This window comes from Vigna radiata, chromosome 9 (genome assembly GCF_000741045.1).
Source record: "Vigna radiata var. radiata cultivar VC1973A chromosome 9, Vradiata_ver6, whole genome shotgun sequence".
NCBI lineage: Eukaryota > Viridiplantae > Streptophyta > Magnoliopsida > Fabales > Fabaceae > Vigna > Vigna radiata.
Genome location: NC_028359.1, coordinates 14,248,474 through 14,259,628, shown reverse-complemented (window position 1 = coordinate 14,259,628; position 11,155 = coordinate 14,248,474). Strand labels below are relative to the sequence as shown.

General features: G+C 31.3%; 2 protein-coding genes across 4 annotated transcripts; both read right to left on the bottom strand.

The window, feature by feature from the left end:
* Nucleotides 1-2,554: 2,554 nt before the first annotated feature.
* LOC106772917 (TMV resistance protein N-like) lies at nt 2,555-6,253 on the bottom strand. Of its 2 annotated transcripts, none has more exons than XM_022786307.1 (5): nt 5,662-6,253; nt 4,500-4,713; nt 4,228-4,401; nt 3,380-4,105; nt 2,555-3,108 (listed from the first exon to the last, which is right to left on the bottom strand). In XM_022786307.1, the coding sequence occupies exons 1-5, from the start codon at nt 6,144-6,146 to the stop codon at nt 2,656-2,658; spliced, it is 2,052 nt and encodes a 683-aa protein (XP_022642028.1). In that variant the 5' UTR covers nt 6,147-6,253; the 3' UTR covers nt 2,555-2,655. The 2 variants fall into 2 exon arrangements, with proteins under 2 accessions (XP_022642028.1, XP_022642029.1); XM_022786308.1 differs by having other exon boundaries at nt 4,500-5,570; nt 5,662-5,776.
* Nucleotides 6,254-7,198: 945 nt separating this feature from the next.
* Nucleotides 7,199-8,586, bottom strand: LOC106773790 (disease resistance protein RLM3-like). 2 transcript variants are annotated; one of them, XR_001376683.2, is made up of 3 exons: nt 7,982-8,586; nt 7,476-7,893; nt 7,199-7,352 (listed from the first exon to the last, which is right to left on the bottom strand). XR_001376683.2 is itself a non-coding variant. In XM_014660540.2 (2 exons), the coding sequence occupies exons 1-2, from the start codon at nt 8,488-8,490 to the stop codon at nt 7,806-7,808; spliced, it is 597 nt and encodes a 198-aa protein (XP_014516026.1). In that variant the 5' UTR covers nt 8,491-8,586; the 3' UTR covers nt 7,428-7,805. The 2 variants fall into 2 exon arrangements, 1 of the variants encoding a protein (XP_014516026.1); XM_014660540.2 differs by lacking the exon at nt 7,199-7,352 and having other exon boundaries at nt 7,428-7,893.
* Between the last annotated feature and the right edge of the window lie 2,569 nt (nt 8,587-11,155).

The window sequence follows — 11,155 nt, the reverse complement described above, 5'->3', positions numbered from 1 at the left end:
CTTTTTGATGATGATCAAAAACTCCTTTGAATTAAAGCTTTTAGTAATAATCTGGATAAGAACATAACTTATGGAGGAAAAGAGCATTAGAGAATAACAATAAGCTTTAAACATTTTCTCTCCCTTTTTGATCATAATTAAAAAGTTGTGTTTCGTGTTCTCCCCCTCAGATAATATTCCCCCTTAATAAAAACATGTATGCATATGAGCCCAATATATTTCCGCTGCAGTCGATTTTAACAATTGGTATCAGAGCTCGCTTTGATAGTCATTCAAATGGCAGGATCACATCAAAAGGGTGTTAAGTATTTCCTGAAATATGTAGAATTTTAAAAAGGGTGTTAAGTATTTCATGTTCTCTCCTGATTTTTGTTTTCTTTCATTATTTTTTACCAAAACACTCCTGTCTTATTTTCTGTCGGCATTAGTTAATCTGTATATAAAAACTACTTATAATAAATTCATAAAAATAATTTACTTTAAATCTCACTCTTAAATAATTATGATACAAAATAATTCTTTATATTAAAAAGAAATGATACGCATGTGCTTTGACTTGTTTTCCACTATTACAATGCATAAGGTTTTTTTGATTAGGGACTTAAGCTTGAAGTAAGAGCTTGAACTGCCTTTCAGTTGCCACATTGTTGGATTTATAATAACATCTCATGGTTAGCTCAGAAGTTATTCTACAAATGATGTATACTGTTTATGGAGTAAAAGTTAGAATACTTTGTTGTGACACCTCACGTTTACATTTAATTATTGATTTATTTAAGGAAGTTATAATACACTAAGTATCATTTGGTGCATGTGAATGAGAAAAAATAAAAGAAAAGAAAAAGGAAAAATACAAACACGAGGGAATTAGATCAAAACTCAAACAAACATAACATCTCATCACATAATATCTTGTTTATGAACCATCTATTAATCAACTAACGTATAATGTAAGTATTAAGTTAGTTAATGTTGCATTTGTCATAACCTCATATCCAAAAACGTAGTTATAATTTTCAGATCTTTCTTAGTGTGATCGCACCATTATTGACATTTAATTTGATATGAGTAACCTGTTGGGTCTATCAAGGAGGGGGTTCACCGGCGAGATACAAACACCAATGAAATATGAGCCCAACCATATAAAGGATTGACACCACTCTTTACTTAAAACCTTAGGACAATGGGTTAATGAGTCTTTTATCTTTATATAATGCTCTACTTTCTCATTTTTATCCAATATAAGACTTGAACTCGCACTTGCATTTCCAACTTAACCTTTAGAGTTGGAGGATGTATGTTAATCAAGAAATGTTTCATAATAAATAAAGTTATGAATATAATCACTAACAGGTCTTGTGAACGTCTTTTAACCTAAACATTTTAAACCAATTATAAGATAAGAAGTTTGTATAACTTAGAGTTTAACCTAGGTTGTATATTAAAAGAAACATTGATTTGCAATCTAATTTTAATCCATGTTTGTTTATGATGATTTATTGGATATGTGGATGAAAGAGCGAGCAATGTACGACTTTGTTTAAGATGATTTGAGCGGAATTGCGCGTGTGGATTTGTGAGATGCAATGAAGAAGGAGTGCTTATTTGCTATCGTGATGAGAAGAGAAATGAAAAACACATCACACATATGAAGTTACACGTTTGTCCTTTGATAGAAGCCATTAACATGGAAGAGAAGGAACTTTTGCAGAAGAAAATCGATTTTGGAAAGAAAAGAATAGATTCACCTCTCTTTATGTTTTCAAGAAAATCGACTATCCTCTTTTACAAAATCAAAATCAATTCTTATTAGTGTTCTTACTTCCATGCAACAAATCCTTCTCTACCCATAACTGATTTAGTAGCATTTTGTGTTCGTTATTACTTTTTCATTTGTGATTTTGTTTGTGAACTAGTGCTTGTTGATGAGGTTGAAATAAATTGCATGGGAGACAAAAAAAAAAAAAATAATAATAATAATAATAAAAAATAATAATAATAATAATAATAATAATAATAATAATAATAATTAACTTTTACAAACTTTTCTCTTATTTTCGTACATTTCTAACCATAATTATTTGAAGACATAAGTCACTTCGACCTTTGTTTTTTCTTAAATTTACTTTCTCAAATTCATCTTCAACTGTTGCCAAATGAAAATCATTGATTTTCAGGTCTATTTGTAACCACAGAATAGAAGTATATGAACTTTTAAATATTTTTAATTTGAATTAACGAATTAGAATTGATATACTGAATTCAATTCAATTCAAACCAGCATCATGAAATAAACATAAGAAAACAACTATAAATATCTAAATTGAATCCAGGCTGTAATTGAAAATGTTTTACCAAACAAATTCAGTTGTATTTAAATAATATTGAAGTACGAATGTTTAGAATCATAGAAAAATCAAATCTCAATCAATAAGTAAAAGATACAATCGAAAAATGAACTCTAAAATTTAGGAATCCATAAAAGAGTAATGAAGTAGAAAATTAAATTATATTGTAGAAATGTAAAGAGAAATAATAAAAAGAAGGAAGCTAATGAAAGAACTCGTATTGAAATTAATTGAAGTTGTATAAGAGTGTGAAAATAGTTGAAACTGATCATGCTGATCTTAAAGAACATAGATGACTTATCAGAAGTCACATTACCACTTTCTTTATGAATCTAATGAGAGAATGTTTCTTTGGCTCAGACGCTTTTTCCATGTTCCTTGATTCACGACATATCAAATACACCGCTGTGTTCTTGACTACCAATCCATTACCGAAACTCACAAAAATCTCCACATTGTCTCCACATTCTAAATTTGACATTATGCAATGTGAATCATCATCATTAAAGCAAATGACTGTGTCACGGTTGTGTATTTGGAATGTACACTTTGTGTAATTAACAATTAAGACACTTTTAAGACATTCATTTTCCGTGATTTCAAGGTTTGATAAATAAACAATACACAAAGTCATTCCTTTCATGTCACGATCTTGAGGCACAATGAAAGAAACAGAGTGTCCATCACCCATATGGGCCAAACAATAAGGATCATTCACAGTTGGGAGAGAAACATCACCAGACTCACTGCTTGCTAATACCTGCACCATAAGATAAAAGGTTTGGTCATTTATATAATTTTTCTATTCAAAATGTCTTCTATAATCATTATTTTAACATTAATAATTACAAAGTAGGCATTTATAATCAAACAAACAACAATGCAAGTGCATAATCAAAACATACCAGATGCTAATTCATCTAAACAAATCTGATTAATAGTATTGTTCTGTAATTACGTCGTTAGTGATTTACAAAGCATTCATGTTTTTGTCTCCTTTAGTATATTTCTTTGACGATGGGAAATATAACCTGATATATGTTGTCGCTGACAGCATTGAAGAATTGATGGTATGCTCCAACACCAATCAAAGAACATCTAAAGTGCTGCTTTGAAATTCCTGATTCCGTAATACTCGGAAAGTATTCTTCCAAAATATTTTTCACTTGCTTAGATAATTGAAAATCGGTGTCACATGCTACCAAAACATTTGGAATATTTGCAAGGGTACTAAGAAACGGTGCAATATCAATCGTATAATCCTTCGTATCCATGCAAAACGAATGAATACAAGAGAAGGGATTCATTATTGGGGACATCCAAGACCGAATGATAGAAGGAAAAAGATTATGAGATAATCCCTCAAATCCAGGTAGAGATATATATCCAATGCTTTTTGAGCTTACAATTGAAAAAGGCACTTCTTTCACAGCTTTGTTTTCAGCAATTAGAGTTATCAAGGATCCCAACTTTGCTATATCTTTATCCATTATGTGAATCTTGGAACAACCAGAGAGAATGAAGGTTCTTAAAGATTTCAACTCATATATCTCTGTTGGAAGATTGTTTAGACTTGTACAGTCTTTCAAATTTAGCAGTATAAGACTGTTGAGTGATCCAATAGATTGGTGTACTTTGCTCAATCTCGAACAATATTTCAAAATGAGGTATTCAAGACTTGGTAATCCGGTAAAGTCAGGGGTTGTAGTTAAATGCTTGGAGTGACTGAGGTTAAGGACTTTTAGCGATGTCATAACCTGCACCAAGATAGTTTTTCATTTTAGACATATTAGAGTACAAATTAAAAATGAAGCAATAGCAAGCTACTAATTTATTTTAATGAAGTTGTATTTTAAGGAGAAGTGGGTGGTAATAAAACCTGGGGTCTTTTCCTGAGAAATCGAAGAAGACTGCGTTTTGAATCAATAGCTATTGGATCATGCTCTGAAGAAAGCCCATGCCAACTGATCCATTTTATTTTCTTAAGAAGGTACTCAAAATTTACACCACCTACGTTGTCAGTAAAAGGCAACCACTGCATGGCTCCTGTCCCCTGTGATGAAAAGAGCAAATAAAAACTAATGTACTACAGAGGAGAAAGAAAACGCTTTCAAAAGAAGTTTCAAACCACATGTAAAGAATTGTTCTTACATATATTTTATCCTTATGAAACCACAATAGCCTGTTCTTCCCAAGATCCTTTCCTGAATTTTCAATAACAATTTCTCTTCCGATTTTTTGTAGCAAAGGATGCATTCCAAATTTGTTGTTCTTGTTAATTTTGATGAGGTTACGCTCCATGAGAACTCTTATTGCAATATCAACATCTACCCCACAACCATTTAGGATCTTCGTGACATAAGCTCTGCTCTTACCAACAAAGAAATAACATATATCAATGAATATATCTTTTTCCATTTCATTCAGTGAACTTTCTATGCTTACTTTTATTATCTCTGGAACATAACGAGTCCTGTAATTTATCGAGCAAATAATAAACTGAACCATTCTTCTTTCGTCTTTTCAAATAAAGTACTTCCAATGACTTCAAGAGCTAGAGGTAATCCTCCACAATAACTAACAACTCTTCTTGCAAGGTCTTCGTATTCTTCTTTTGGTTTTGGTTCTCTAAATGCGTGCCAACTAAGAAGCTCAAGGGACTCCTCTGTGTTCATTCCCTTTAACCAAAAGACAGAATTAGCTTGATCTCCCAGCCCTATTCCATATGTTGTAACGATTATAACAGTTCCTTCAACTAACAATTTAAGACAATCCCTTAGGCCGAATATTTTATCGTAATGAACATCGTAATGAACATCGTTAAGTACAATGAGAACCCTTTTCCCTAAAAGTCTTTCCCGAATCATAGTTCTTCCCACATCAAGGCTAGGAATCTCCACCTTTTGTTTTAGGACATCTAAAAGAAGTTGTTCTTGTAAACGAAGAAACCCTCTTATATCTTTAACATGTGAAATATTTTCGATGAAACTTTTGTTCTTGAATGTCCAATGAATTTGATTGTAGATCGCTTTGGCAAGAGTTGTTTTACCAGATCCCCGCTCTCCTAATATCTCTATCATACAAACTTCAGTGGATTTATTTTTGATAGTTCGAATCAGATCTTCCACGCGGGATTGTAATCCAACAGGAAATTTAGTAGCAGACAAAACTGGTAAATTAACAACGCTCTCAACAATTTTCTTCACTAATTCAGCATCACTCCTTCAAGTTCAAGAGCAATAATAGAAGTAGTCATGTATTAGCAAAATGAAATCGGAGGCTTAAAAGATAGTTGATTGAGTGAGTGATGTACCTGTGATTGCTCTCATCCCATCCAAAGAAATTTGCAGCTTTGGTGAGTGCATGCCTCCACCTGGACATGCCATGCTCCAGTTCTTGTCCTGAAAATGTTTGTTGTGCAGTTGCCTCCAAGGCTTTTCCAAAGTCACCCATCTGAAGCCGTACATCAGATGGCTGGATTTCATAATATACAGGCAGAACATGTCGGCTATAAGTTTCGTGCCAGTTGATGATTCGTTGAAGCTGATTAAGACACCAAGCAGATTGAGAATAGGTTTGGGTGAAAACAACAATTACTACACGACAGTGACTGAGAACAGGTTCTTGGATTTGAGTTGACGTCACTGCACTGGGGTGATGAAGGAAAGTGGTGAGATCAACCGTAGAGAGGGCAGAATTGAGATGAGAAACAAATTTTCTGTGGATATCTTCTCCAGTGAAGTTGATGAGCACATCGTACTTCCGTGATAGTTTGTATGATGAGGAGGCGTTATCCATGGATAGGAATTGATGAGAGGTGAGGAAGAGTTAGAAAGAGAAACTAATACTAGAAGACAGAGAAGGAGATGAATGTATCTTATTACAATCATATAGTTTTAATCTTTTATTTATAAATGGGACGATGATACTTTGACAACTTTTTTTTAACAATTTTTTTACAAGAGGACACGTGTCATCATTTTATTGGTATGTTTGAATTTATCTTTAAAAAAATATTTAAAACAGACCAATCATAGACTGTCATGTATGTGTTGTCAAAAAAAAGTTATTAAAGAGATATTTTCTTTATAAATGTTAAATACAATGGACCTTTAGCGTGTCCTATCGGTCACTATGTTGACTTTAAAGTGTAGTATAATTATAATCGATTTCGCTTTAAATTTGGAAGTAATTATTCATTTGCAGTATGATAAAAAAAAGGATGTTAATATGTAATTGTTATCAAACATTTCTAAAAAACTGGTAAATTGTCCATCTTGTTCATATTTTATCCTATTACGATAGAAAAGAATAACTCTCAATAAGAATATTCTTTTCCAGTGACTAATATTCATTTTCCGTCTTCTTGATGTGCATTGGATTTGAATTTTAAAATATTCTTTTCCATGTCGAGATACTACTAAATTTAACTAAAACTTTTGAATTATATGAACAAGTTTCGAGCCATTCAATTAGTTTAATTATAAAATTTTAAGGAGAAAAAAATTCCATCATGCGATAAATTATTTTTAAAACTAATAAGAAATATATCCCTGGTCAAAATATAGAAATTTTGATTGGTTATATTTTTTTTTTGGAATTTTCGAAATAATATTTCTGAAATAAAATTTTCTGAACAGAATTTTTGGAATGAAATTTTTAAATGTGATTTTCAAAACAGCATTTTGAGAATGTGTTTTGAAATAAATATTCAGAATGAGATTTTTGGAAAAGATTTTCCACAACTCATAATGTCTTCCGGAACACTTACATGAAATGTATTATGAAAAGGTTTGTTCGAAATTAGTGAGATAAATCTTTTCAAAATGATATTTTTTTCTGCATTTTTTCTCTCTCTCTGAAACGGAGAATTTTATTTATGCAGAATGCAACAGTACAATCAGAGAATTCTGGCTTATAATTGGAAATAAACTGCAACAAATTACAGAATAGAAAAACTCATAGAATCTTCCATCTATAATTCCTCAGAGTGTATAGTTTGACCTGAAGAAGAAGATGAGAAAAGATGGGTGAATGTGAGGTTCTCTTTCAGACAAAGAGAGAGAAATGAGATCAGAATTCAGTAGAAGGAACATAATTTGGTTCAAAATGCTTTTTTCAACTAACCATTTAAGACAATCCAATACGTCGAATAAATTAAAGCAAACAACATCGTCAAGTACAATGAGAACCCTTTTTCCTAAAAGTCTTTCCCGAATCATAGTTCTTCCCACATCAACGCTAGGAATCTCCACCTTTTGTTTTAGGACATCTAAAAGAAGTTGTTCTTGTAAACGAAGTTGCCCTCTTATTCCGCTAACTTGTGAAGTATTTTCAATGAAACTTTTCTCCTTGAATGTCCAATGAATTTGATTGTAGATCGCTTTGGCAATAGTTGTTTTACCAGATCCGTGCCTCCTATTATCTCTATCGTAGAAACTTCAGTGGATTTATTTTTTATAGTTCGAATAAGATCTTTCGCTTGTAACTCAACTGGAAATTTAGCAACGCCTTAACAATTTGCTCCACTAATTCAGCATCATTCCTTGAAGTTCAAGAGCAATAATAACAAAATGTCATTAAAAAAATGAAATCGGAGGCTTAAAAGATGGTTGATGGAGTGAGTGATGTACCTGTAACTGCTCTCATCCCATCCAAAGAATTCTGCAGCTTTGGTGAGTGCATGGCTCCACATGAACATGCCATGCTTCAGTTCTTCTCCTGAAAATGTTTGTTGAGCAGTTGCCTTCAAGGCTTTTCCAAAGTCACCCTTCTGAAGACGTACATCAGATGGCTGGATTTCATAATATACGGGCAGAACTTTTAGGCGATAAGTTTGGTGCCATTTGATGATTTGTTGAAGCTGATTAAGACACCAAGCAGATTGAGAATAGGTTTGGGTGAAAACAACAATTGCTATCCAGCATTGGCCGAGAATAGGTTGTTGGATGTGAGATGACTTCACTGCATTTGGGTGAAGAAGGAAAGTGGTGAGACCAACAGTAGAGAGGGCAGAATTGAGATGAGAAACAAATTTTCTGTTGATGTCTTCTCCAATGAAATTGATGAGCACATCGTAGTTCTGTGGGAGTTTGTATGATGAGGAGGCGTTATCCATGGAAAAGAATTGATGAGAGGTCATCAATAGTTAGAAAGTGAAACTAATACTGCAAAGCAGAGAAGAAGATGAATGCATCTTATTATTATCTTTCAAGCTTTACTCTTTAGCTAAAATGTCTTAATCAGTATCCCTACAAGAAGAAAATTCCACACCACGTGGTGTGCCGCTGAAAATAATAAATCGAAGTTAGGTTAATATTATCTATATGTCTTAATAGCTTATTAAAATTTGATTTAGCGGTTATCAGTGTAATATTGTTTAACGCAATTAATTTTATTATTATTTCTTTATTCAATTTCGAACCCATCTAAGCCCTAAATAATATTTTTCATCCCAGTTTTACATATTTCTTATTTTTTTCTCCTATTTAATTTTTTTTTTTTATATTTAAGATTCTAATTTTGTCTTATATGACAAGAGAAAATGTTTTATGGAATTTGGGAAATTATGTGAGAATGAAGATGCAAATATAATATCTAAATTCATTCTTGATCTCCATTCTTAGAATCTAGGAAAGACTACTAAATATATGCAACATCCACAGGCACATTCTCAACACTCCTGCTGACCTTGGTGGTTGCAAATTCGTTGCTTCTTCCTTAAGAATTCAAACCTATTAACTAGAAAAGATTTGGTGAACATGTCAGAAGCTTGGTCTTTTCTTCAGTACGACTGTAAACCAAATTTGTGTAGCCATTTTCTTTAACTTCTGTTAAATGAAACAACTCCAGATTAAAAAGATTGATCTTCCTATAAAATAGGATTATGTTCAATTGAAATTGGTGTTTGGTTATCAACAATAACTTATGTTCTTTTAACTTGATGCAAATTCCATTATGTTAAAATATTCCTCAACCAACCAAAGAATTTGAATCACATTTGCTACAACTGCAATAAACTCAGCTTGTGAAGTTAATTGAACTACAACCTTTAACATCTTTGAAATCCAAAGAGAAAACACATCCCATACTAAAGTTCATATTAAAAATTTCAAATTGTTCCGATCTTAAATCTATTATTATCTTATAAATAGATTATTTTCTTTTATATTTATAAGAGATAAAATCTAATTATAATTTAACTTATTATATTCTATATATATCTAATATCACTACTCAATTTTCTTTTTGGGTAATTAAAATTTGTTTTTGAAAAAATCAACTAAGTAAAACAGTATTAATTTTAAAAAAAATATATAGAAAATATTAAAAAACAATTTAAAAGAGATGAGATTAGAAAAGATGGAAAAGCAACAAAGGGAGAAAAGATAAAAAGTAGATAGAAGGACACTGGAAAAGATAAAAAAAAAAAGAAAAGAAAAGGAGAAAGAGAAAGATAAAAAGTAGATAAAGGGACAGTGGAAAAGATAAAAAAGAAAAGAAAAGGAGGGGCTGCTATAAAAAGATAGAAAAAGCAGATAGCAACTGAAAATGTGAAAGTGGGAGATAAAGAAGGAAAAAAGAGAGAGGGAGAAATAGGAGAGAAACTAGTTGGGGAAAGTAAAAACATTTTGTACCTTTTTGCTGTCATTTTGTATTTATCATGGTGACGTCCATTGCAGGAAAATCATTTAACTATGACAGATTTCTGATAATAGCGTGATATTACAAGTTAGAACATATCATGTTATTAAAAGTTTGAAGGTTTTCGTTGTTTTGTGATATGGGTAATAATATTTATTATTATTATGATATAGCATGATTGTTGAAGTTTTAATGATCCAATTTCATGTTTCATTTTCGTAAAACATGAATGACAAGTTCTATTTAGTTGATTGCCCAAAAATGTATAAGAAATGCATATTCAGACAGATGTTGTAGCAGAAAGTATGAGGTTATGAAAGTGGTCCATTTATTACAATAATTTTTTAATAAACTTATAATTATTAATTATTATGTTGAATTTCAAATTCAGTTAATAATTAAATTTTTTATTTATATAATAATTTTAAAATAACACTGACTATCATATATTCATTTGATAATTAAAGTTTATATATATATATATATATATATATATATATGAAATTTGAAAATTATTTTATTGTTATGTTAAATCTTAATTTTTTATTTTCATAATTAAAATTTCATTTATATAATATTTTGATAAATAAATTCCATTCACATAAATTTGAGCAATTTTATTCTCATTTTATGTTTTGAACTTTTTTATAACAATTTTGTCTATATAATAAATTAAGGCTTGTATCAAGACCTAACTAGCTTAGGATTTTTCTTAAGTTAGACATTGAAACCTAGTGGAAAGTGTGTGTCATGTGTCATGCTTTCATTCAAGAGAATTTGTTTTTTAGAAGTGGCCACATGACACTCTAAGAGTGGAGAGGATTTTGTTTTAGTAGTGGCCACATGTACCTCCATCATTTGAGAGAATTTGCTTTTAGTAGTAGTCACATGACACTCTACGAATGGAGATGATTATATTTTTGTGAGCCACATGTCCTCTCATCATTGGAAAGGATTTATGGACAGTTGTCCTCTCCTTAGAAGGTCTCATATTTTTTGCCAATAAGAGCGAAGGTGGGAGATCATGTTTTTAGGGTTAGAAGGAGGCATTTTTGGCCTGTAAATAGAGGTGTCTCCACTCTTGTATTTCATCTTGGATTAATGTAATGTTATGCTGCTAAATTATGGCCATACACTTCCTAGATCAACTCTAGAGCAGGAAC